Source organism: Ictidomys tridecemlineatus, chromosome 11 (assembly GCF_052094955.1).
Source record: "Ictidomys tridecemlineatus isolate mIctTri1 chromosome 11, mIctTri1.hap1, whole genome shotgun sequence".
In the NCBI taxonomy this organism is placed as follows: Eukaryota; Metazoa; Chordata; class Mammalia; order Rodentia; family Sciuridae; genus Ictidomys; species Ictidomys tridecemlineatus.
The window spans coordinates 67,613,199-67,637,960 of NC_135487.1; the positions used below are offsets into that span (position 1 = coordinate 67,613,199).

At 36.8% G+C, this 24,762-nt stretch overlaps 1 protein-coding gene and 1 pseudogene across 3 annotated transcripts in view; one reads left to right on the forward strand and one right to left on the reverse strand.

Moving 5' to 3' along the window:
* Nucleotides 1-5,362: 5,362 nt before the first annotated feature.
* The window catches only part of Samd13 (sterile alpha motif domain containing 13), a 50,552-nt gene continuing 31,152 nt past the window's right edge, over nucleotides 5,363-24,762 (forward strand). The window contains exons 1-2 of one of the 3 annotated variants that reach the window (XM_005334079.2): nucleotides 5,363-5,467; nucleotides 10,148-10,232. In XM_005334079.2, coding sequence (XP_005334136.1) covers nucleotides 10,180-10,232 — 53 coding nt within the window. In that variant the 5' untranslated portion in view covers nucleotides 5,363-5,467; nucleotides 10,148-10,179. Of the gene's footprint in view, nucleotides 5,468-7,441; nucleotides 8,652-10,147; nucleotides 10,233-24,762 lie in introns of those variants that run through there. The other 2 variants (XM_040288942.2, XM_040288944.2) reach the window with 2 other exon arrangements.
* On the reverse strand, nucleotides 17,118-17,638 carry LOC101966742 (elongation factor 1-beta pseudogene; annotated as a pseudogene).

The window sequence follows — 24,762 nt, forward strand, 5'->3', positions numbered from 1 at the left end:
CTCCTGCTATTATTCATAGCCTGGTGTATAGGCCCAACCTAATAATTTGTCCCTAACAAAAAAGAATGTGGCTAAAGTGATGAGATTTCACTTCTGAAATTAGGCTATACAAGACTACAACTCTTGTCTTGCTTATATTCTAACTCTTCTCACATATTTGTTTTGATAAAGCTAGAAGTCACGTTGTAAGCTACCTATGGAGAGGCCTGTGTGGCAAGAAACTGAGGCTCTTAAACAATCCTCAAGGAACTAAATCCTGTCAGCAAACATAAGTGACTCTCTCCAAGTCAAGCCTTCAGCTGAAGCTGGGGTCCTTTTCAACACCTTGATTGCAGTCATGAAGCAGAGATTCAGCTAAGACACACATAAGCCCTGACCCACAGAATGCCCAAGATAATAAATGTGGTTTTGTTTTTGTTTGTTTTTAACTGAGATTTTGGGGTAGTTTGTTGCACAGTAATAGATAACTAATATCAATTTTCTCCTTGATCAAAATCTATCCATGTTCCTTTAAGTCCTCTTCTTAATGAACCCTCAACTTTAGCCTATAAAGAATTCAATAAATACTAATATTGTTTAAGCCCACAACACTAGGTTGACTTAAAGTGCCTGCCTGAGAATGCTCAAAGCTGCCAAAAGTACTTACTGTTTGTTTTAGCCAGCACCAAACAATAGACCCCTGCCCACCTTTTCTCAGAGCATTTGCTGAAAAGGGCTTGCAACTCTGTGTCCTTCCCCTTTCTCTTTGAGATGCTCACATCAATCTCAGGAGAGTCTATCTCAAGACATTCCTTTGAAATGTAACCCTGAGGAGGGACAGGGACTCCTGGTCTGCCTTTGTGGGAGGAGAAAAGCCCAACCTTTATCAATTCCAGCTACCAGTCACAACTGAACTTAACACCTTATGTTGATAAGCCTCTGTAATTTCACTTCTCTGATCTACAGAGACCCTACTTGTCCCCTTCCCTATTTCTAGTTTTAGCCCAGTCATCCCTATACAAATTGAGATTGAGTTCAATTCATTCTGGATTTGTTTCCCAATTACAATAGTTATTTCTGATTAAAATCTGTATTTATCTCCTTAATAGGGTCTAACTTTGTTTATCTTTCACACAAATGCACAGAAGATAAAAATAAAAAGAAAAGAAAGAAAATCATAGGTCAGAAAACAAAATGTAATAAAAATTCAAAAAATAAATAGACATGACCAAGATTAAACATAACTATCTAATTAAAATGGTTTCAAATGGGATAGAATAGACTATTTAAATGCACCAAATGGGACAAAGAGAATTACTTTATAATGACAAAAGGTACAATTTGCACTAAAGTTATTACTACTATGAGTCTCCATGTACAAAATAATGTAACATTAAAATACGGGAAGCAAAGCTTCAAAAAAAAAAAGAGAGAAAAACTTAGAGAAATATTGGAGTACTTTGATGAATTTCTTTTGATTCTTAAAAAAATCAAGACAAAAAATACATAGATATGGGGCTGGGGCTAGGGTAGTAGCTCCGTGGTAGAGTGCTTGCACTGGGTTTGATCCTTAGCACCACATAAAAATAAACGAAATAAAATAAAGATTGTATCCATCTTCAACTAAAAAAAATTAAAAATACATAGATATGAGGGTTAAAAATACCTTGGTCAAAATATTGGTATAGAATACTTTATAATAAATGCTCAATAAATTTTATTTATTGTTTAAATTTTAAAGCCTGTGAAAGAAATACTAACATCTTAGATGCCCATATAATATTTCCAAAAGAAGAAATCACAAGCACAGAATAAACACTTGGGTATTATTTGAGGAATGCATTTAGTGGGAATATTTACTTTCAATGATTAATTTCTGAGGGTTTTCATTTTTTAACCACACATTTTTTTTCATAATGCATTAACAAAAATTTTTAATATTCCACTCCTTTATCTCTTCAGAATTTTCCTGAATTATTCTGTTCTTTCTTATACGAGGAACTGTATTGCTTTCTTTCCAAGTATAAACAGTTCATAGATTCTTCTCTAGAATGTTACTATATCTTCTACCCCTCTGTTCTGAATTTTCATATCTCTACTCCCAAGGGCTTCTTCACTTCACTTTTTAGTTGTCTCCTGCTCCCAGTCCCAGAGTAGCCCTTTACTTTAAAGACCCAGCCAGCTTCCTCCAACGCTTCTTTGCCAAAATTCTCCATTTGTTAAATTCTCAAAATTTCTCCATTTCCACAATTACAAATCTACCTCTGCCAGCATTAGACATATACCTTATGGAATAATCATTATTTATGGCCCAGCTGTAAGTAATTATCAGCTTTCCCCAATCTTCAACCCCATCAGGGAGGGCCAAGATCATCAAAGAGATCCAAGGCAGAGGCAGAGATGACCATGCCATCTGATCAAGTGTGCTTCTCTCCTGGCAGGAGTCATGAGTGAGGGTTGCCCCTGGGACTGAGTTCTCCCTTCCTTGGGCCTTCAACATTCCAACATGGATAAAGAATCCATTTGATATTTAGACTTCTTCATATCTATCCACAGTTAGGGAGCCCAAACATCCATACTTCCCACTCACAGCCTCCCCCCAATTTTATTTCTTGATTCTCCTTGGACTGATTTCATCAACTCCTTTATCCCTGTTTATGTAAGTCAACACAAGAAATCTGAGACTCCCAGGTCATTCCCAAAATCTCATTCCCAGAAGGCCCCACACATTCTTCAGGCTGTCTCCATCTTCTATCCTTTTCCAACCCCTAAAACTCTTTCTCTGTACACTCAGAGATTCTTAATTTTTTCTTCCACATGCAATCCATCATTTTTCTTTGTTATCTCTGGTTGAAGCCACTATTATTTCTTGCCTGGATCATTGAAAAAAACTTCTTGCTTAGTCTGTTTCTACCATCAATCCCTATAATCTATCATTGAGAAACTAGCCAATATAATCTTTTATAAATATGCCTAACTATGTCACTCATCTGCTCAAAACTGCAGCTGCCATTTCACTCAGAGAGAAAGCCAAAGTCCTTACAATGCCTACAAATCTGACATCCGGGGCTAATTCTCCATCTTTCCTCTTCATCTCCCAGTCCCTTCAACCCAGTCACATTGGCATCTTTTCTGTGTCTTCTCTCAGAAATCCACAAGGCCAGTGTGTGAGGCACTGGGGAGTATAGAAGGAAGGGGGTGTTGGGGAAAGTTGGTCAATGAATGCTAAGTTACCATTACCATTAGGTAGGAGAAATAAGTGCCAGTGAAATAGTCAGATGTTTGTATCCATTTATAGAATCACACACACAAAAAAAGGACAGAAACAAAAGGAACTATATCGGTCATTCGAATTCCATGAATATTACCATTCACCTATTGCATTTCAGGAAAAACCAATACATACTATAACTGTGTGAAAAACATTTATATATATAGATTCTAGGCTCAGATACTTATAAACAGGTTTTCACCTACCTAAATGACCAGTGGGGCAGTCAGGTCTTCCAGGCAATGAAAGATGCCTAGAATTTTTGGGCCCACCAATTCTATTTCAGTTGACCATTCCCCAATCACTAGGAAAAGCCAAATCACTCTAGTGAATTTCCAAAACGACCCCTACAGACAGTTCTATTTCAACAGTCTCTCGATCCACATACCCAGTGGCGACTTTCTGTGTCAAATAGCCTTTGACCTGTTGGCACACTCCTCACCTCTCCTTCCTCCTAGGCTCCCCTGTCACTGCCCCCCTGAAATATTCCCTTTCTGTTTTCACCAGCTCCAGCCTGGCAGCTCTGTCCAATTCCTCTCCTCTCTCTACCCACCCCTGCTATCTTTCCTTTATTTTTTTTTAAATAGGCTCTTAAAAACTACCTCCACTAAATAAATGGCTCTCAAAGTATCATTTCTACATGTAGTATCTAAGCCCACATTTCCAACTGTTATTTGAAATCCTCAAGTTAAGCACATCCAAAATCAAACTAGTCATCTTCCTCCAAAATCTGTTATTCCACTGGTTGTACCTATTTGTGTGAATGGCAGCATCATCCAATTCACGCCATCTAGAAATGGCAAGCATCTTTGATTCCTGTTCCTCAGACCCCACAATCAGCTGATTCCACTGCCCTGTTCTTTTCCCCTTCAAAGTGTCTCATAGCTGCTTCCTTTCTGTCACAGTAGGTCAAGATATCACTATCTGTAGCTTAAGAGTATTGTCAAGCCTCCTAACTGGCACTTCCACTGCAATCTGTCTTTTGATACTCCCACGAGCAGTTTCTGTAGATAATAATAGTAGCCAGTACTAACCGAATACTCATGATATGCCAGGCACTATTCTAACTGCTTCCTGTCTTCTTTAATCTGCCCAATCACATCACAAAATAAGAATTATTTTTACTTAAACTTTAAAGATCAGGCAAAAGTGGTTTGTAGAGGTTAAATAACTCAGGTCATAGAATTAACTCAGAAATGACAGCATCAGGATTCAAGTTCTCTTTGGCTTCTAAATGTTTGTGCTTTTCTTTCTGATACATCTTTTTCATATTGCCTCTAGCCTGCTTGCAATCTTCTGTTGTGTATTCCTATCCAACTGCCTTTTCCTTCCCCTTGTATTCTTCCAATCCATGGGTACTTCTTTTATTTCCTTATTTACTAAGGATTATTATTATTATTCATTAGCTATTGCAAGAAAATCCTTCACAACAGGCCCCTTTTCTTTCATTGTATCCATTACATCTATCCCCAGCCCTCCTTTATCCCCACCCTCTCTTCCCAGCTGCTAAGAGAAGGGCTACAGAAGGAAATGAATAGTACGGGTTGGTTCCAACTCCACAGGTGTGGATACACAAAACTTTCTGCAACTTTACTTTTTCCTCTAACTAAATTCCAGTGTTGCTTTATGGTTCTAACATAATGAAACGCTGAAGTAAAAGTGCTTTGTAAAGAGTGCTGTTGAGCGTTCTACAAATGCAAGGTGCAATTACCCTCCCTTTGCATGTCCAGGGCTTCAACTGAGTTATTTTGTGAACAACTGAATAGGTGTTTCAAGCAAAGACTGAATGGGGCGAATGGAGAGTAAATAGAGCCCTAAATAATATTGACCTGGGAAATCTCTAGTTATTATTACTGCCAAAGTCCAGCTTAAACTTCAGCAGGGTTATTATGAGCAAGTAAAACAGGAAGCAAATGGGATTACCTGAAAGCCTCCACTTTAAAAATCTCTCTAGAATGCTCCCCCTGACCTCAACTCTCTGGAAGTTTTAAGTTTCTGCAAGCGTCCTCCCTCACATTCACAGGGCCCCTACCAGGGCCCTTCCCTCTGGGCTCTGCACTCCGCTTCCCCGCGCCCACACCTCTCGGACCCCCGCCGGCCCACGGTGGACTACAACTCCCGGCGTGCCGCGCGCGTCCGGCCGGCTGCTCGGGGCTCGGCGCGTGGCGGCCGCCGAGCTCTGCGCGGGGCAAACCTCCCGGCGCGGCAGTGCGGGAGGTAAGTGATGGGCACGTGCGGCGAGGGCCTGGGAACGCGCCCGCCCTCTCCCCTCTCCAGGATGAAAAGAAGCAAAGATCACCACACTGGTGAAAAAAAAGAAAAGAAAAAAAGCGCCCCGCCCTCCCTCGTGTCTTCTGTGTGTCCAGCGCTCCCGCAGCTTGTTGCACTCACGGGCGTGGACTCTTGTCACTCTGTCCTGGAGTGGAATTGGGGGCAGAAGCGTGCCCAGTTCCGCGGAGAACCGGGGCGAGCCGGGGGCTGCGGGACCGAGCGTGCAGGACGGGACAGGGTGGAGGCACAGCTCGCGCCACACCCCCAAACCCCTTTTCCAAAACGGGCTCCACCGGGGAGTCCCCAGACCAAAGACCTGGCACTATTTCTCTTTGAAAGTTTCAGCCAGAAACTTTCCACTCTCTTTGGAACGTGCCACACGAGTCGTTTTACTCTCTGCTGGAGGCTGTGTCCTGTCCCCACACCCACTGCCCCTTCTCCAGGATATGCTTCCTTTTCCCTTGAGACGCCCTTCGGGACTCTAGAGCTCGTCCCTGCCCTTGGCTACTTCGTGGGGGGATCCGGGACAGGGACCCTGGCGGGTGGCTCCTTTAGTACGTAGCTGGCTTTCCATTAGGAGTCTGTACTGCCTGGGGGATGAGTGCGGATCAATAAAAGAAGCCAATGGAGGCATGAATCCCCCTCCCACCCCCCACCCCGTTTGAGTGTACTTCCAAATGGGCTCATATTTTCTGCTCCAAATCCCTGATGCCAGGACCTCCAAAGTTATTTTAGCACATCGTATAATGTGCTGAATCCTTATTTGTTTGCTCCACCACCACCACACACACATACACAAACATACACTACATACCATGAGTTCTATATCCACACATCGGACACATCACAAACACATATAACACACAATATTTACCGCAGTACACACATCATACATACACACTATGTACCTTCAGATCATTCTTGTCATTCGAGAAAAGAGTTAATGTCAAACTGTTTGCCCGCGCATGTGAGGAGGGAGTAGGTGAGTACTAGTATATTTATATTCATAAATGTTAGTTTATTACCAAAGTTAGAAACTCACTGGTAAGTGAAACCTCCTGTTGTCATAGTTTAGAATGCCTCTGTGGCTCACTTTTTTATCAAATAGGACTGATTTCTAACAGCACTTTCTGAAACCTAACACTTTGTTTAACTGGCAAACTTTTGAACACAGCAGGCATGGCGGGAGGGGATGTCCTTTTCTATATGTAAGGGGAAAAAAAAGCTTGGAAAAGCTTCACAGAATCTTTCCTCCTGTGAGTGTATCTAAGGAAGAATTGGGCGTAACTACATTTTATTTGCCTCTTTCCCTTCAAGAATGATGAGCCAAGTATACTTTTGTTCTCAGCAGTGCTGTTAGGATACTCTCCTTGTGGCTCCACTGCTCAGAGGACTCAAATTCCAGTTCTCGTCCTTGGATTTAGTTGGAAAATGGTTCAGGAATTTCAGATCAGGTTCAAAAGCATTATGGAATCTTTGTCGAAAGCTCTTTATCTTAATTAGAGTACATGATTTTGAACAGCAGTGGTGACACATCCACCAAAAAAAAAAAAAAAAAACTAAAAATATTTGAACACTTAAAATTGGTCCCTATTTCATGATTGTTTGCTTTTGCAAGAGGGCAATGGAAAAGATGGGTGAGGAGAGTACTAAAAGTATTTCTCAGCAGTGGTCTTTCAGGAAATTGAAGATTTGTAATCTCATTCCCAGAATAAGTAAGGGAAAAATTTTTGACTTTGCAATTCAGGTTCCAAATTTAGATCATAGTTACTGATCTCCTAATGCCCCTTAAAGATTACTAAAGAAATTGGAGGCAGGCCACTTTCTTCTCAATTCTGCCTGAAGTCTAAACAACATCACAGTAGCAGATATTTTTTTTTCCAGAATAATTCTGGGAGTTGTGTGTGTGTTCTGAAAGGTTTTGTGCCTGTTTTGACCTAAAAGTATCCAAATGTTGATTGGTGTTTATTTCAATGAAGAAGTAATCATGAATGTTTTCTATATGTGTAAAGAACAGTTTTTGTGATTCCCCCTCCCCCACCCCCATACACACACAAGTGTTTCCCAGCCAAACCAAGGAACTGTGAGACTGACCAAGGAAACTTATATGGAACTTATAGGTAGACTAGCCTCTCTAGTCTACCTCCCATTTCCTAAATTGGGATTTAGGATTGATAGTGGGAGAGACTATGTATTTGGGAGTTGGCAATATATTTTCTTATTTTTATGTGACTCATACACAGTACCAGGTTCTCATGGGCTGTAAATGTTGTTTGCATTTGTTGGATTATGCTTTTTATGTAACTGGGATAAATGAAATCAAACCTCACAGAACTAGTTGTTTTCCTTTTGTAGAATAAGGCTTTGTTTCTGTTTGAGTTTTTGTTGGTTTCACTGGATAAGATGAATGCCAAAATAAAAGAATGTGGGTGTTTTCAGGGGATCTGGTCATCTATTTTCCATCCTCTGTGAAATATGCTACTTCCTGCATAATGAAGGAAAGGGATTTGCTACTGGGCAGTAGTTCCTCATTCTCACAAAGAGATTACTTAAAAGCCAGCGCTAGGAACTTTGTCCACATTTCTCTATTAGGAAAACCGAGTAAGGCAGGACTCCAGCTTCTGATTGTTCCCTGAGTAGAGCCTGTAAGCCATGGGCTCATCTTATTTTTCCCACAGGGGAGAAAAAAAGAAATAGTTTTGAAACATGGCATTCAATCTCAGAACAACAGTAAAGACATGTAGCAACCGTGAAGGGGTGGGAGAAAATGAAGAGACCTATTAAGACAGCTTGTTTTTCTTAGTACAAGACAGGTGCAGGGAAAATTCTGCCGGTTTTGGACCCATGATTCATCCACTTCCACTAATTGTGCTGAAGGTAGTTAGCCAAAGTGAACAGGCACACTGTAGCTTTAAAAAGTCAGCCATGAACCAGAAGGCAGTTGGTGCAGCTTGTGTGTGATTCCTAACGTCATGTTGGCTGAGAGCCAGCCTGGTTTTATTTCACTGTGTCAAATTGTACCTCCTTATTGAATTCCTTTGCCAGCCTACTTTGTGAAAGAAAACATTGGGGTTTCTTTGGCTGTTCTTGATAAGCCTATAAAAATATGATATGTTTTAGTTGCTTATAGGTAGGTTTTCTTTTTACTCTTCCACCAAAAAAAAAAAAAAGAAAGAAATAGGAAAGAAAGAAAATAATAGTAATAAGACAATGTAGTGTGATGTTGCAGAGTATCATTGTGAGTGTTTTGTTTTGTTTTGTTTCTGAGATGCTTAGAAAATGGTGAATGTATAACAGTTTCCAACTGAAGTGAAATCCTTCTGGTAGCCTGGAGCAGCAGCACTGCTTCCTGCCTACTCTGTGCCGGTGTGGGGATGTATGCTGATAGCTATGTGTAGATTAAATGTTGCTTTTCTTGGCAGAGATCTAAGTGGTTTAGCACCTGGAAGTTTGTGTGTGTGTGTGTGTGTGTGTGTGTGTGTGTGTGTTTCAGGAGTGAAGATCATCCCACACTTAACGGTGTTATTTGTTAATCATCTACTTCTCTAACAGTGATAAAAAAATCTTGTGAATAGACTAAATGATGCACTTGCCATGTCAGAGTAATCCCTGGAGAAGGAGTGCCGAAGTATAAAGTGATTTGAAAGGAAATGTATTTAATTGATGGCTTCAGCTGAATAAGAACAAACCACGTTTCCGGGTTTAGTTTTTCTGTTTTATTTTGTTTCTGGGTTTTTGTTTGTTTTGTTTTGTTTTTCTTTTCTTGAAGCAGTTTTGTTCCTAGCTTTTTCATCGTGTTAATTGCCTATTTAATTGTGGAGGGTTTTCATTTTTTTTTTCACAGTCCTCATCCTACAAACAAAAAGAGTGGTAGATGTTACTATATCTTCTTAAATGTTTTGGTGATTTTATATAAATTGAATGAGCTGCCTACCCTCGCTTACACACACACACACACACACACACACACACACACACACACACACCAGCACCACCTTTCTGTACTAAGGACAATCTGGCTTTTTTTGTGTGTGTGTGTGAGCTTCCTGCTTTACTAACAGCATGGTCATCTCCCAGACTGGTTTTTGAAGCTTTCGTTGAGAATATGTGAGGTAGGGGGATACTTGCTGACAAAAGCTGTAAGTGCGCTCCTGCATTACAATGAAAAAAATCTGGGAGCAGAGGGAGTGGACAAAAAAAAAAAAGAAAAAAAAGAAAAAGAAATCACAGTTTATGGTGGGAGGGGGCAGGAAAAGGGGGATTTTTTTTTTCCTCCACTTCGACTCATTTATGAGTTGCAATATCTTAAGTGAAAGCTTGGCACCCAGAGGAAGCTGTGCCAGGTCACACAGCACTTGTTTTGAACGAGGATTCAATTTCATTTGCAAATGCTTATTGTCAAGGCTGGGAGTGCCAGTACAGATGAAAGCACCCCAATTCATCTGTCTCCTTCAGTTGTTTAGGTTTAATCACATCTATCCAATCGCTCAGGGAACTAGAGATTTAAACAAACATACGTGAACTGGTGTGAAGCTGTAAAAAGGAACCATTATGTCTGATTCAGAATATATATTCTGCTCTCACCTTCTCAGAATTAAACACAAGCTTTTCTCCCTTATTGATTAGTTGCTGAAGTAAAGAAACCCTGCAGCCTTCCCATGCTATCTGTTGACATGGAAAACAAGGAAAATGGCTCTGTCGGTGTAAAAAAGTAAGTGAAGCTGGCTTCTGAGTTCTGCTTCTGCAAACAACGGAGGGACTTGGTTTCTATTTTTACAGGTCTTGCTTATCGACTACAGTACACATTTGGGGGGTTGTCTTGGTTTGTCTACACTGGCCACCAGCCTTCTTGGTCTCTTACCCAACTTCAGTTGCATTTTTCTGTAGTGCATTTCCAAGGTAGGCATGACTCATATCAAAATGGGCACAGATCAGTGTAGCAGGCTGTGGAACCAGGAAGATTGAGGATTTCAGCCCTGTATTCCCTAGAAACAAAAACAAAATAAACATAGACTCTGCCTTCCAAGTCTATAGGCTACTAGGATAGGGGCAGAAAATGGAGTTTGATTCTTTTTTCTTCTTCCTTTTTTTTTAAAAAAAAAAATAAATAAATAACCTCCAATTCTCAAAACTGAGAGCTGTAGTTAAAGAAGAGAAACGCTTCAGTCAGACTACTAAGTTTAACAACTTCTCTGCCCTGATTTTTTAAACTGTTCCTTGAATGTGAAATATCTCAGTGCCTACCATGGTGTTCTATTTTAATATCTGTTCCCACATTTGAAACTTCTGATTGTATTTATTGTGTAAGGGTTAAATGCTTGATTTTTTTTAATTAAGAAAATTCAATTGTATTATATAGCATTATATTCTAAATCAGGACAAAGCTAATTCGAAAGATATCAGTGAGTATACTAAAACTGTATATTCATATTTAAGAGTTGTATTGAAGATTGATTACAAAGAGAAAACAAATTCTGAGACAGTTTTATCTATTTGGTTTAAAATTGTCAATTTGAATATTGGAAGAAACTAATTAAATGTAATCCATAGAAACTGTGATATCTAAATTAGGAGACTGTGCTATGTTTATGAATAGAAGCATATTTTGCTTCACAGCAAAATTACATTAAAATTAACTTAATAAAATCTGCTTCTAAAATTCTCATGTAATTTGTATATTAATGCCACACTGCCATGCTTACTCCCATTCTTAAAGTTGAACATAGAGAGATGGAGGAGGAATGAAAGAAATGGATCCTTCTTTATGAGGTAGATGATTGCTGTCCAGTGGTAGTTGTAGCAGTCATGGAAATATTCTGTGCTTGTGATGGCCAAAATGGTAGCCACTATATATTGCAGTTAAGAACTTGAAAGGGGACTAGTGTTAACTGATATACTGAGCTCTAAATTTTGCCTAATTTTAATAAATTTAAGCTAATAACTTTATTGAAATATAACAAATTACATGTGCTTAAAATATAAAATTTGGTAAGTTTTGACATTTGCATATACCTGTGAAACCACTGCCACAGTTATGATAATGAATGTATCCTTTATCCCCAGTTACCTTATAACCCTTTATAATCTCACCTTCTCTTTTCTGCCCTTGTATCCCTGGGCTACCACTGAAATGTTAACACTACAAATTAGTTTGATTTTTCTAGAAATTTGTATATATGTATATATGGTCTGGTGTCTCAGTAGACATAATTCTTCTGTGATTTATTCATGTTATTACATAGTTCATTACTTTTTGTTACTAATATTTCATTATTTGGATATAAAACAGATTAATAACTGTCCATCTATATGATGATAGATATTTGAGCTGTTTCCATTTTTTTTAGATGTTACAAATTAAGCTGCTTTGATCTAGTACAGGTCTATTCTGTGGACATATGCTTTCATTTATCTTCCATGGAAGAGGAATGGTATTGGGTAGGTTATGATAGGTGTGTATTTAATTTTTAACAAACTGACAGATTATTTTTCAAACTGGTTGTTCCATACACATTCCTACAGTAGACTGTGAGTACATAAGTTGTCCTATGTCCTTGTGAACTTGGTATGACCAATCTTTTTCATGTTAGACATTATATTTGGTATAGGTTTAACTTTTATTTCCCTAGTGACAAGTGATGTGGAGCATGTTTTCATGTGCTTATTTGAATTTCGTATATCTTCTTAGATGTAGTATTATTCAGATATTTTTTTCCTCTTTTATTGGTTTATTATTTTTTCATATTTGTTGCATAGAAGGTTTTTATATAATGCTAATACAAGTTCTTCATCATATATAAGATTTGAAAATATTTTCTCCCAGCATATGGCTTGTCTTTTTATTCTCTCTACAATGTTCTTGAAAGTGCAAACATTTTTTTAGTTCTGACAAAGTCTTATTTATCAATTTTTCCTTTTATGGATTATACTTTTCATGTCATATTTAAGAAATCTTTGCCTAAACAAAGTCTCAATGATTTTCTCCATTTTCTTATAAAAGTTTTTTATGGGTTTAGGGTTTAGGGCTATGGCTTTTGGGGAGTGGGGGGTAAACAGGGATTGAACTCAGGGGCACTCGACCACTGAGCCACATCCCCAGCCCTACTTTCTATTTTATTTAGAGACAGGGTCTCACTGAGTTGCATAGCACCTTGCCGTTACTGAGGCTGGCTTTGAACTCTGCTCCAAGTTGCTTAACACCTTACTAAATTGCTGAGGCTGTCTTTGAACTTGTGATCTTCCTGCCTCAGCCTCCAGAGCTGCTGGGATTACAGATGTAGGCCACCATGCCCAGCAGGACTGTGATTTTTGAGTTAATTTTTTGTGAAATATGAAATAAGAATTGAAGTTTTTTTGTTGGTGATAGTAGCTGTTTTTTGCCTGTGGATATCCAAATTTTCCAGCACCGTTCATTCAATGCTCCTTCAACTTTATTGAAAAATAATCAATCATACATGCATGGGTCTATTTCTAGACTCTCTATTCTATTCTGTTGCTTTTCACATACACACACACACACACATGCACCAATGCAACACTGCTTTGATGACTATAGCTTTGATAACTATAGTCTGAAATCAAGTAGTGTTAAGCCACTTAACTTTGTTGTTCTTTTTCAAGATTGTTTGGCTCTTTACATTTCTATGGTAATTTTATATTCAGCTTGCCAATTTCCACAAAACAAACAAACAAAATACCTGCTGGCATTTCAATTGACTTTGGCATCAGTCATTTTGGCAAGAGCGGACATCTTAACAATACTGTGTATTCCAATAAATGAACATGGTATGTTTTTCCAATTATTGAGGTATACTTTACTTTCTCTTAGCAGTGTTGTGTAGTTTTCAGTGTACAGAAGTTACACATTTTTGTCAGATGCATCCCTACATATTTCATGTTTTGTATGCTACTATAAGCAGTATTGATTTTTTATTTTGAATTTCTAGTGGCTTATTGCTACTATAAAGAAATACAATTGATTGTATTTGATCTTGTGTTCTATAACCTCTAACTCATTTATTATTTGTAATTCATAATAAATTCATAGTTTTAAAAACATAGACAGTTATATTTTATTTCTGCCTCTTAACTATGGATACCTTTTATTTATATTTTCCATTTTTATTACACCAAGTAGAACCAACAGTAAAATATTGGGGAAACCTGGTAAAAGCAGGCATTCTTGTTTGATCCTCATCTTAGTTTTTTTTTTTTTTTTTTGGTACTGGGGATTTAGCCTGGGAGCATTTTACCACCAAGCTACATTCCCATCCCCACACCTGTTTTTAAATAATTAATATATTAATTAATTTAGAGACAAGGTCTTGCTAAGTTACTGAGGATATTTTTATTTTGGCCTAGAATTTGCAATGCTCCTGTTTCAGCCTCCCAAGTTGTTGGAATTACACACTTAAGCTACTGTATCTGGCTCATCTTAGTCTTTTTCTTATGTTTGTTCTCTTGTATATATGTCCCCCCCCCATCTGCCTTTAACATTTTTTTTGTCATTTATATTTTAAGCAATTTGATTATGAGACTTGTGTTTCTTATGCTTGGGATTTGTTTTGTGTCTTAGGTCTCTGTGAGGACTTAGTTTTCATCAAGTCTAGAAAGTTTTCAACTATTTATCCACTTATGTCTACATTCAATTACTTGATATAGTTCCAAAATTCACTGAGGCTCTGTTCATTTTTTTTCAGTCTGTCTTGTATTCATCTGATAAGATTCTATTTCTTTGCATTTAAGTTTACTAACCTTTTCTTAAAATTTTTCATCCCAACTCAGCACCATGTGTAGGCAGAGGAATGGGAAGTTGTGCTCCATTTGGGTACGATGTGTCAAAATGCATTCTATTGTCATGTATAAACTAATCACAACAAATAATAAATAAGTAAATAAATAGTATTAATATCACCAGATCAGAGCTAATATATAAGGGCAAATTATATGTGATAGTAGAATACATAATGAAGAAACAATTTGAAATAACTATGAAATAAGTACACTTATAAAATCTCATCAGATGAGTATGAACAAGTTGAAGAACACTGTCAAAAGATTCTGTAGAAGAAACAGATTATGCTTTTATATGGGAAGGCAGGATGCTATCAGTAGAATATTACACCAGATTAATTTGTAGATTTATCATATAAGCACTTAAAATCCACCAAATAATTTTTGAATTTTGACATGATTATTCTACTCATAAGAAAGTATCATAAAAATCATTATCACTTAATTCTTTCAAGTATGCCTAAATTCTTCTAGATTAACAGCAGGATAAATGGAATCTGTTACTTTGTTTAGAGGCATAATTTATAATTAAATTAAACTATTCAGATGTGCTTGCAGGCTTGTACACTTTACTGGATCATATATAAACCAGTAAGAAAAGAGTTAATTCTCTCTTAAGTTATGTTTATATGTATGTGTGTATAAGGATTTCACTATCAGTTATCTTTGAATGTGCATTTTAATCATCTGGTTTCTGCCTTAGTCTGTTTGAAATTTGACAGTGTCCATAAAGTATAGCAACCTAAAACATCAAAAAAGTTTTTTTCATCTCTTGTTAATCTGACTCCAAGTTTTTTTGTTTGTTTTGTTTTGTTTTGTTTTTTGGTACCAGGGATTGAATTCAGGAGCACTCAATCACTGAGCCACATCCCCAGTCCAATTTTGTATTTTATTAGAGACAGGGTCTCACTGAGTTGCTTAGAACCTCGCCAGTGCTGAGGCTGGCTTTGAACTTGCGATCCTCTTGTCTCGGCCTCCGAAGCTGCTAGGTTTATAGTTGTATACCGGCTCCCAGGAATTTTTCATTTCAGACAGCATAACTATTACCTCTAAAAGTTAGACTTGGTCTTTTTCAAAGATTTATTCCATATCTCTACTTAATATTTTCAATCTTTTCTCTAGCTTCATGAACATATAGAATATAGCCTTAATATGTTTCTATGTCCCTATCTATTAATTTTATCATTTAGATGATTTCTCAATTTAGTTTACTGATTTTTCTTCCCATTGTGGATTGTATTTTCATACTTCTTTGCATAAATGGTTATTTTTTTTATTGAAAGCTAGATTATATAATTGTGCCTTGTTGGATGGTGGGTGTTTTTTATATTCTTATAAATATACTAGGATTTTTGTTTTGATTTGGTTTTTGTTTGTCCTGGGATGCTTTTCTTGATGTGTCCTTATCTGGTTTTGGTATGAGTGTAATACTAGCTGCATAAAATGAGTTTGGAAGTGCTTCATCCCTTTCTATTTCATGGAATAATTTGAGGAGTATTAACAACTGTTCTTCTTTAAACTTTTGGTAGAATTCAGCTGAGAATTCATCTGGTCATGAGCTTTTCTTTGTTGAAAGACTTTTTATTACTGCTTCTATCTCATTGCTAGTTATTAATCTGTCTAGGATATCTATATCTCTTGATCTAGTTTTGGCAGATCATATTTGTCTAGTAATGTATCCATTTCTTCTAGGTTTTCTAATTTAATGGAGTCAGAATTTTCAAAATAGTTCCTAATGACCTGCTGAATACCTGTGATGTCTGTGGTGATTTCTCCTTTTTCGTCTCTAATTTTTTAATTTGGCTTCCTCTCTCCTCTCTCCTCTCTCTCCTCTCTCTCCCCTCCCTCCCCTCCCTCCCCCCCCTCTCTCTCATTAGTTTGGCTAAGTCTTTTTTTATCTTTTCAAAGAACCAACTCTTTTTTATTGGTACTTTCTATTGTTTTTTGTATTCTCAATTTCATTGATTTCAGCTCTGATATTAATTCTTTCTTTCTACTGATTTTGGAATTGGTTGGATCTTCTCTTTTGAAGAGCTATGAGATACAAAATTGGGTTGTTGGTGATCTTTTTGATTTTCTTATGTAGGCACTCATAGTTATGAACTTTCCCCTTAGAACTGCCTTTATATCATTCCAAAAGTTCTGGTATGTTGTATCACTGTTTTCATTTGAGTCTAAGAATTTTTAAATTTCTCCCTTAATTTCTTCTTTCAACTGTTCATCATTTAAAACTATCATTTAATCTCTATGTGTTTATATAGTTTCCATAGGGTTTTGTCATGTTGATATCTAATTTTATTCCATTATGATCTAATAAGATGCAAGGAATTACATAATTTTTTTGTACTTGCTAAGAGTTGCTTTGTGGCCCAGAATATAGTCAATTTTTTAGAAGGTTTTATGAGCCACAGAGAAGAAAGTGTATTCAGCTGTTGTTAAGTTCATTTTATTTATAGTATTTCTCAGGTCCAAAGAGTTTCATTTTCTGCATGACTTATCTAATGATGAGAGAGGTGTATTTAAATCACTCAGTATTATTATACTAGGGTCTTCAATTCAAGTAGTGTCTCTTTTGTGTAATTATTTGCACCAATTTTTGAAGCATACATATTTATTATTATTTTATCTTCTTGTTGGATTGTTCCCTTTATCAGTGTGAAGTGACCTTCTTTGTCTCTCTCCATGATTTTGGTTTGAAGTCTGCTTTGTCAGATATGAAAATAGCTATTCCTGCTTGTTTTGGGATTCCATTTGCATTGTATGTCAATTTTCATCTTATATCGGTCTTTACCTGTAAGGTGCATCTCTTCCAAACAACATATACTTAGGTCTTGTTTTTTAATATCTTATTTTTTAATGTTTTTATATTTGACTCATCATCCCAAAGTTTCACATCTAGTAAGATGGAAGACATGGCGACAAGTGCAGGTTTTTTGGCTTTCTTTGATTCATACTGTGCAAGGCATTCCTCCCTTAGCCCCTTTGCTTCTTCACTTTCCTCCTCATCAGATAAAAGAGATGTATGGCATCATCATCTTTTTTCTCTGTAGCTCCACTCCCTGTGGTATCTTCCACCTTGGCAGGGCCATACTTGCCCAAAGCTTTCTTCACTCCAGGAAGGCTGGCCTTTTCCTTTTCATAGGACTTGATGTGATTATACCGACATAGGGCATGGCACAAGTCTGCAGGTGGTCTGCCAGAGACTGATTCAAATACTGCCACATCTGCTTGTAATGGCACATACCCCTTGATGTAGCTCTTGTCCACCACGTAATCATTGAGCATCTGAAAGCCAGCTGGGCTTTCCAGGTCTCAGAAACCCATGGCCTTGTCTGTTACTGGTAGCTGGGTAACAGTAGAGGAAAGAGCTCCTTTTCAATTTTGAAAGAGAACTTTGCTGGATATAACAATCTTGGTTGGCAGTTATTTTCTTTCAGTACTTGGAACATATCATTCCAAATGCTTCTGGCTTTTAGAGTTTGCATTGAAAAATTGGAAGCAATTCTGACAGGTTTGCCTCTAAATGTGACCGTATATTTTTCTCTTGAGGTTTTCAAAATTTTATCCTTGTTCTTCATGTTAAGCATCTTAATTATGATGTGTTGTGGAGAGATTCTTTTTTTGATCTTGTGTATTTGGAATTCTGAATGTCTTCTGTATCTGGATATCCATCTCATTCTCGTGGTTTGGAAATTTTTTTTGTTATTATTTCCCTGAAGAGGTTATTAATTTCATTAGCCTGCATATCACAACCCTCCTTAATTCCAGTGATTCATAAATTGGTCTCTTACTGTGTTTCCAGAGTTCTTGTATATTCTGATCATAGTTACTTATTTTCTTTTCTTAAGTGCTTTCTGAATGTTTAAGTCTGGCCAGTTTGTCTTCCAGTTCTGAGATTCTTTGTTTAGTCTAGTCTATTAGAGAGACTTTCAACTAAACATTTTATTTGATTTATTATGTCTTTCATTTCCAAGATTTCCATTTGTTTCTTTTTCAATATTTCTAACTCCTTATTTAATTTCTCATTCATATTCTATACTGACTTCCTTAATTCATTCACTTGTTTTTCTGCGTTCTCTTGGAATTCATTGATTGTTTTTATAATGATTCTTTTTAATTCTTTAGCTGATATTTCATCTACTTCAGTATCTTTTGGGTCAGTTGCTGGTGATTACGAACTTTAGGAGGTTTTGTGTTACTTTGGTTTTTTCCCCATATTTTCTATATTCCTTTGTTGGGTTTATGCATCTGTTGGTAGGTATTTATTTTCTGCTATTATGTGGGGGCTATTTTAGGGCATGGTCTTTACTTGACAAAGTGTCCTAGAGTAATCTAGATAAAGATACCCGAGTAGTTGTGGTATCCACAGTCTTTGCATTAATTCTGTTTTTGCTGTAGCAGTAGATGTCTGTAAGTGGGCCCATGCAGCCTTCCCCTTATCTGTTTCTACTTGGGGCCTGGTTGTTAGTTGGGGTTTTGTCTTCTATTCTTTATACTAAGGTAAAGCTGAAGATTAAGTGTCATCAATTTGTATGGGGAGCAAGTTACACTCTGTTTCTTGGAAGAGTGTAGTTCAACAACAGAGTGTCTACCCTGTAAACTTGTAGTGTTTTTGTCAGTTCCAAGCACCTCCCAGAATAGGGGAAAATAAACAACAGCAACAACAGATGCAAATAACATACAGCATTAAAATAAATACCCATTTACTATTGTGACATGTGTGACATTAATTACCACAAAAAAACATGAGTGTCAGGGTCAGAAATTGTCACCAGTAAAAAACAATAACCATGAACTAGATCCTAGGCTTTATAGGAAACAGTAGGTGTCACCTATATCATCCACAGCAGTAATAATTGCATCAGCATTAATGGTGGAGCCAGGAATTATATGGAATAATTTATTCTTAAAGTTGGTAAAACTACAGCTAATGAAGAGAAAAGAAAATGTGCTAGCAAGATAGAAAAGAGTTTACAATTTCAAAAAGTGAACATAGAGAATGCATGAGCTGTAGCAGGAAGGAGGAGAAAAATAGTAGAAACAAAGCAAAGAAGAGAGAAAGAACACAGCAGCAGAATTGGCTGTTGGTGGGAGAAGAAAAGACAGAAAGAAAAACAAGAGAAACAAACAAATGAAAACATTACAGAACAAAACCAAACTATATAAGCCCCCAAACCCTAACCCTCAAAAGACAAGGCAAGAAAAGTAAGTACATTCAAAAAGCTCAATGAGAAAAAAATAAACAAACATGTGTATGCGTATATGTCCCTGGACCAATCACCACCACAGGAATGCACACATGCACACATATGAACACACACAAAGAAAGAAAAATATAAAGATTTTTAATGAAAAATGACAGAATAGTCACCACTGAGGTGTTCAAAATAGTTGACAAGAATGGATGGTCACTGTCTATGCCCTACTGTCTTTCATTCCAGTTCTTCTTGAGCTGTGTACTCAGAAAAAGAGCAGGGCCTGGGGTTGCTAACCCCTTCCTCTTTCTTTGTTGCTTTCTGAGTTGTCAGTTGGAATGGCCTAAGACTGAAGCTGTTTGAAATAAGTCTCAGTTTCCTTTCTCAACAGTATGAAGTAGGATGGAGTGGGAAGTACTATTAGTTGGAGTTTTGTCTGCAGAGATCAGATGGGGTGCCCTCCCAGGATGGGGCTGCTGCAGAGATCGATGGGAGGAGGCTTCTGGGGAATCAGGCCTCAGAGGCTTTGTTGGTGTCTGCTCTGAAGAGATTAGATCAACACATCCCTAGGGCCTGGCAGTTGCCAATCTTGGTTGGGGGTCAGGGTCTCAGGAGAATCCCAAGAATTCTTATGGGGCAGGGGAGCCAGTCCTCCACACACTCTGCTGTTCAGGTACACAGCCTTCTCAGGTTTAATCCCTGAATGTTTCCACACCTGCCTGATCAGATTCCCTACCCGCATCAACTGGTCACTTGAGTTACCAGGCTCAAAGAAGAAAGGATTTAGGCCTTCCTTTGCTTTTCTGACTCAAATCCTCTGGGTAAATCTTCTCTGTGCCTGATGTACTTACTTTCTGCTAGGTGCACACTAGGCCACAAAGTAGGCACTTGCTGGGACAGTATGGCCGTGTTTGCAGTGACCTCCTGGCTCCCATAGGAGCAGCTGCAGCATGGTCACCTGTTGTGAGCCAGCCATGGCTGTGTGTGTGAGCTATGCGCATTTGAGCACTTGAAGGGACTGGACTGACTTTGCTCTGACTGGGCTGTGCCATGTATGTGTCCTTTTCTCTCACTCTGCCTATGATCCCCATGCAGCACCTGAGACGGGTGTGGCTTTCCATGATGTCAGTCAAACCGTTGACCAAGATATCACCAAGCAAGACTTCACCCTCTAAACCGACTCCTTGTTTTCTTGTAATATTACCCCTCTGCCTTATTTGGGTGGAATGTTTTGTCAAACAGCTCTCCCCAGTAAACATCAGGCTTCAGATATTTTCTGTGTTTGTGTGATTTTTTTTGTTGCCAGCCCAATTCACCTGGAGTGACCCTGATCCAGTCGCGTGTTGTGACAGTCACCTCAAGATGGCTTCCACCTCAGTTCTCCGTGACCAGTTGGGAAACAGAGCACATTTCAAGCACCCACGCACAGGGCAGCCTCTGAATGTGCTGAGTTTGGGTTTCTTTTCTGGTTTCAAGTTTTTCCATACCAAATCTGTTCCTCTCTGTGCTCTCCCTCCCTCTCTGGTGAACCAGCGCCACTGCAGCTGCTGCAACTGGCTTGGTTCCAATGTATTCTTTCTTCTTTTTTAACATACCCACATTTCTGAATCTCAAAGATATTCTGAATGTCCAATATTGAATTTTAATGAAATCCATTTCACCCACCTCGCTGAGTAGCACCGAGTCAGTGAACAACTGGGAATGCAGCCTTTCTCTACTTGTCTAATTTGAATCCCCCCTTATCCTAAATTTTCTAAATACATTGATTAGTAGATTTATAGTATAACTCCAGTTGGACCTAAAAATTTCTTTGGACATACTTGACAATACTTGATCTGCATTTAGATTTCATAAAATTTACAGTTGAAAAAGTAGAATCACATCCCCAACTAATTTTCTAAATATACTTAAAAGTTCTGAAAAAACTGAACCAAATACCAAAATATAATTTTCTTGTCATATTTGCATTCACATTGACACAACTGATTTATCTTGATTTAACTTCAAAGCTGAAATGTATTTGTCCCAAAACTACGTCTGTCCAAGTTAAATAAGTTTATTAATGCACATGTCAACTTAATATTATTATCATTGAATTCAGAGGTATATATGAATTGATAAGCAACTATAAGTTTATCAGTGTCAATAAACCATTGTTTAATTTTTTTTCTTTAAGCTTGTCCATGTTAGAAGAATGTTTAAAGTCATTATTATATTCTGTAAAGTTGCAATTTCAAAACTTAAAAACTTTGTACTTATTTAGTTAGGTCAAAAATCAATTTTCCTTCTTGTATCTTCAAATTTGTATGCAGTGTAATATCAACAAAGAAACAAATTACTCTTCCATTTTTGTCTTTAATTCTTGAATATTTAGATAGCATTCTTTTTATTTTAATCAAATATTTAATTTGTTTCACCAGTACTACAAATATTTGTAAAACTCTTCCAGAACTTAACCATTAAGCCCTGGCAAATAATATAGATTGTTAAATTTATTATCTTCTATTTCTTTTAACAGTTACATTACTGGTATTGAGCAATACTATTGGCAAATATGTGCTGAACAATTTAATAATGGTATCTATAACACTATTCAAGAGTTCACTTCAGAAAATTGAACATAGGTATTATACAGTGGACTGAAACAATAAAGTAAACATTGATCTCTTGTTTCACAATTACAGTAAGCCTAGGTGTTTTTTTTTAACCTAACACGAAGCACCCATCCATTGCCTTATAATTTAATTTGTTCATATATAGATAGAATTCTTGTGGCAGAAGCAAATGATTTAAAAGTACCTAAATCATGAGTTCAATTTTTCAGATTGTAAATTGCCATTTCTTCATAATGTTATAAGTCTTTTGAGAGAAAACATGTCTCAGGTATTAACTTGGCAGCATCTTTTATATTAGTTTTATCTAAAGCTAAAGAAAAACACTTGTGGTTTTTCAAGTTTTAATCAGTTGGTCTTGGATTCTGTGTCTAGAAGACCTTGTATTCTTTTGACAATGATTTGATGGTTTGTCTGGAAAATCTTTCACTTTTCTGAAGTACCTTTTTAGGCTTTTCTTATAATATTTTAACAGAACCAAAATAACCAGATGTCCATTGGGATAAAAAATGTGTTTTGTTTTGTTTTGTTTAAACAAGATTCCCATCCATTTCTACTAAATGAAGTTATAAGCTCCTATTTTGTTTTATATCTCTAAAAATGTTTTCTTGGATGTTTAATGTTTATTCAGGTGATTGCTTTTATTCTTTTTTTGATTTTTTGAGAAGAAACTTATCAAATTCACTCTTTTTGATAAAATGTCTCATAATAATATTCATTTCATATTTTTACCATTTATTGTACACAATGAACAACATTTGCTCATTTTGTTCTAAGAAATTATAACTTCTTCAAAATATTGAGAACATACCTTATTCCAGGCCCCTTTTTCCTTTATTGTCCCAGTATTGGTTTCTGCATCTTCTCTCAATTACACCTCTTTTTAAAATGTGTCTCTTTATTTTTAATTAAAATATTTAATTATGTAATAATGAAAACAATTACACATCTATCAATTTAATTACCAGTTACAGCACAGAAGGAAATCTTCATAACTCATACTGTCTGCAAATAATCAACACATTACAATGTTAGATGGATGCATACGAAAGAGTCATTTGAAGTGAATCAGTCTATTGACACAAACCACTGGATGGGTGATTTGTATATGTGTAGTACTAGGAATGACACACACCTGATGTGTGAACTTTAATTTGGCAACAGCATCCTGTGGGATGGCGTTGTTAAAATGAAATGTAGGTGGAGCAAAACAATGGAGTTGTGTTAACAGACATATTTTGTACCACTTCCAAGTTTTTAATTATATGTAAATTAAATTAAAAATTTAGTTTTCCAGTCAAATGTTAAATGCTCAACCACATGTTACTAGTGGCTATTGAAAGATACAAGTGTATATTCAAGAGAAGTTCTTGCATATGTGCACTAAGGGAAGGTTGACTAAACATGAGATTAAGGAAGATGATTATCCCAGGTGGCAAGACTAGGGTTGGGCATCTGAACTAGATAAATAAAGTTATTGCCATGATTCTAGCTTTTATTTTAGATCTTTCAAACAAAAGCTGAATGAAGAAACTGTAGAACTCAATAAAACAATAACTTGGACTTAACTGACATATATAGAATATTTCATCAATCAATGAGTGAATACACTATCTTCTCAGCAGCACGTGGATCCTTCTCTAAAATAGACCATATATTATGCCACAAAGCAACTCTTAGCAAATACAAAAGTAGAGATACTACCCTGCATTCTATCAGATCTTAATGGAATAAAATTAGAAATCAATGATAAAATAAAAAATAAAAGCTATTCCAACAACTGGAGACTAAATAATATGCTATTAAATGAACAATGGATTGCAAAAGACATCAAAGAATAGATTTTAAAATTCTTAGAGGTATATGAAAACACTGATACAACATATCAAAATCTCTGGGACACTATGAAGGCAGTACTAAGTGGAAAGTTCATTGCATGGAGTTCATTTCTTAAAAGAAGAAAAAGCCAACAAATAAATGACCTAACATTACATCTCAAAGCCCCCCAAAAAGAAGAAAAAATCAACACCAAAGTTGTAGAAGACAGGAAATAGTTAAAATCAGAGCCGAAATGAAATGAAACAAAAGAAACAGTTGAAAACTTTGTCAAAACAAAAAGCTAATTCTTTGAAAAAATAAATAAAATTGATAAACCTTTAGCCATGCTTACAAAGAGGAGAGAGAAAACTCAATTACTAACATCTGTGATGAAAAAGGAAATATCACAAAGGACATTACAGAAGATAATTAGAAATTATTTTGAAAAATTGTACTCCAGTAAAATAGAAAATACCAAAGGCATCGACAAATTTCTAGAGTCACATGATTTACCCAAATGGAACCAGGATGACATACACTGTTAAAACAGAATAATTTCAAGCAATGAAATAGAAGCCACCATCAGAAGCCTACAAACCAAGAAAAGTCCAGGACCAGATGGATACACAGCTGAGTTCTACAAGACTTTTAAAGAAGAACTAATACCAATACTCCTCAAATTATTTCATGAAATAGAAAAAAGAGGGAACACTTCCAAACTCATTCTATGAGACCAATATCACTGTGATTCCAAAACCAGGCAAAGACACATCAAAGAAAGAAAACTTCAGACCAATATCTCTAATGAACATAGATGCAAAAA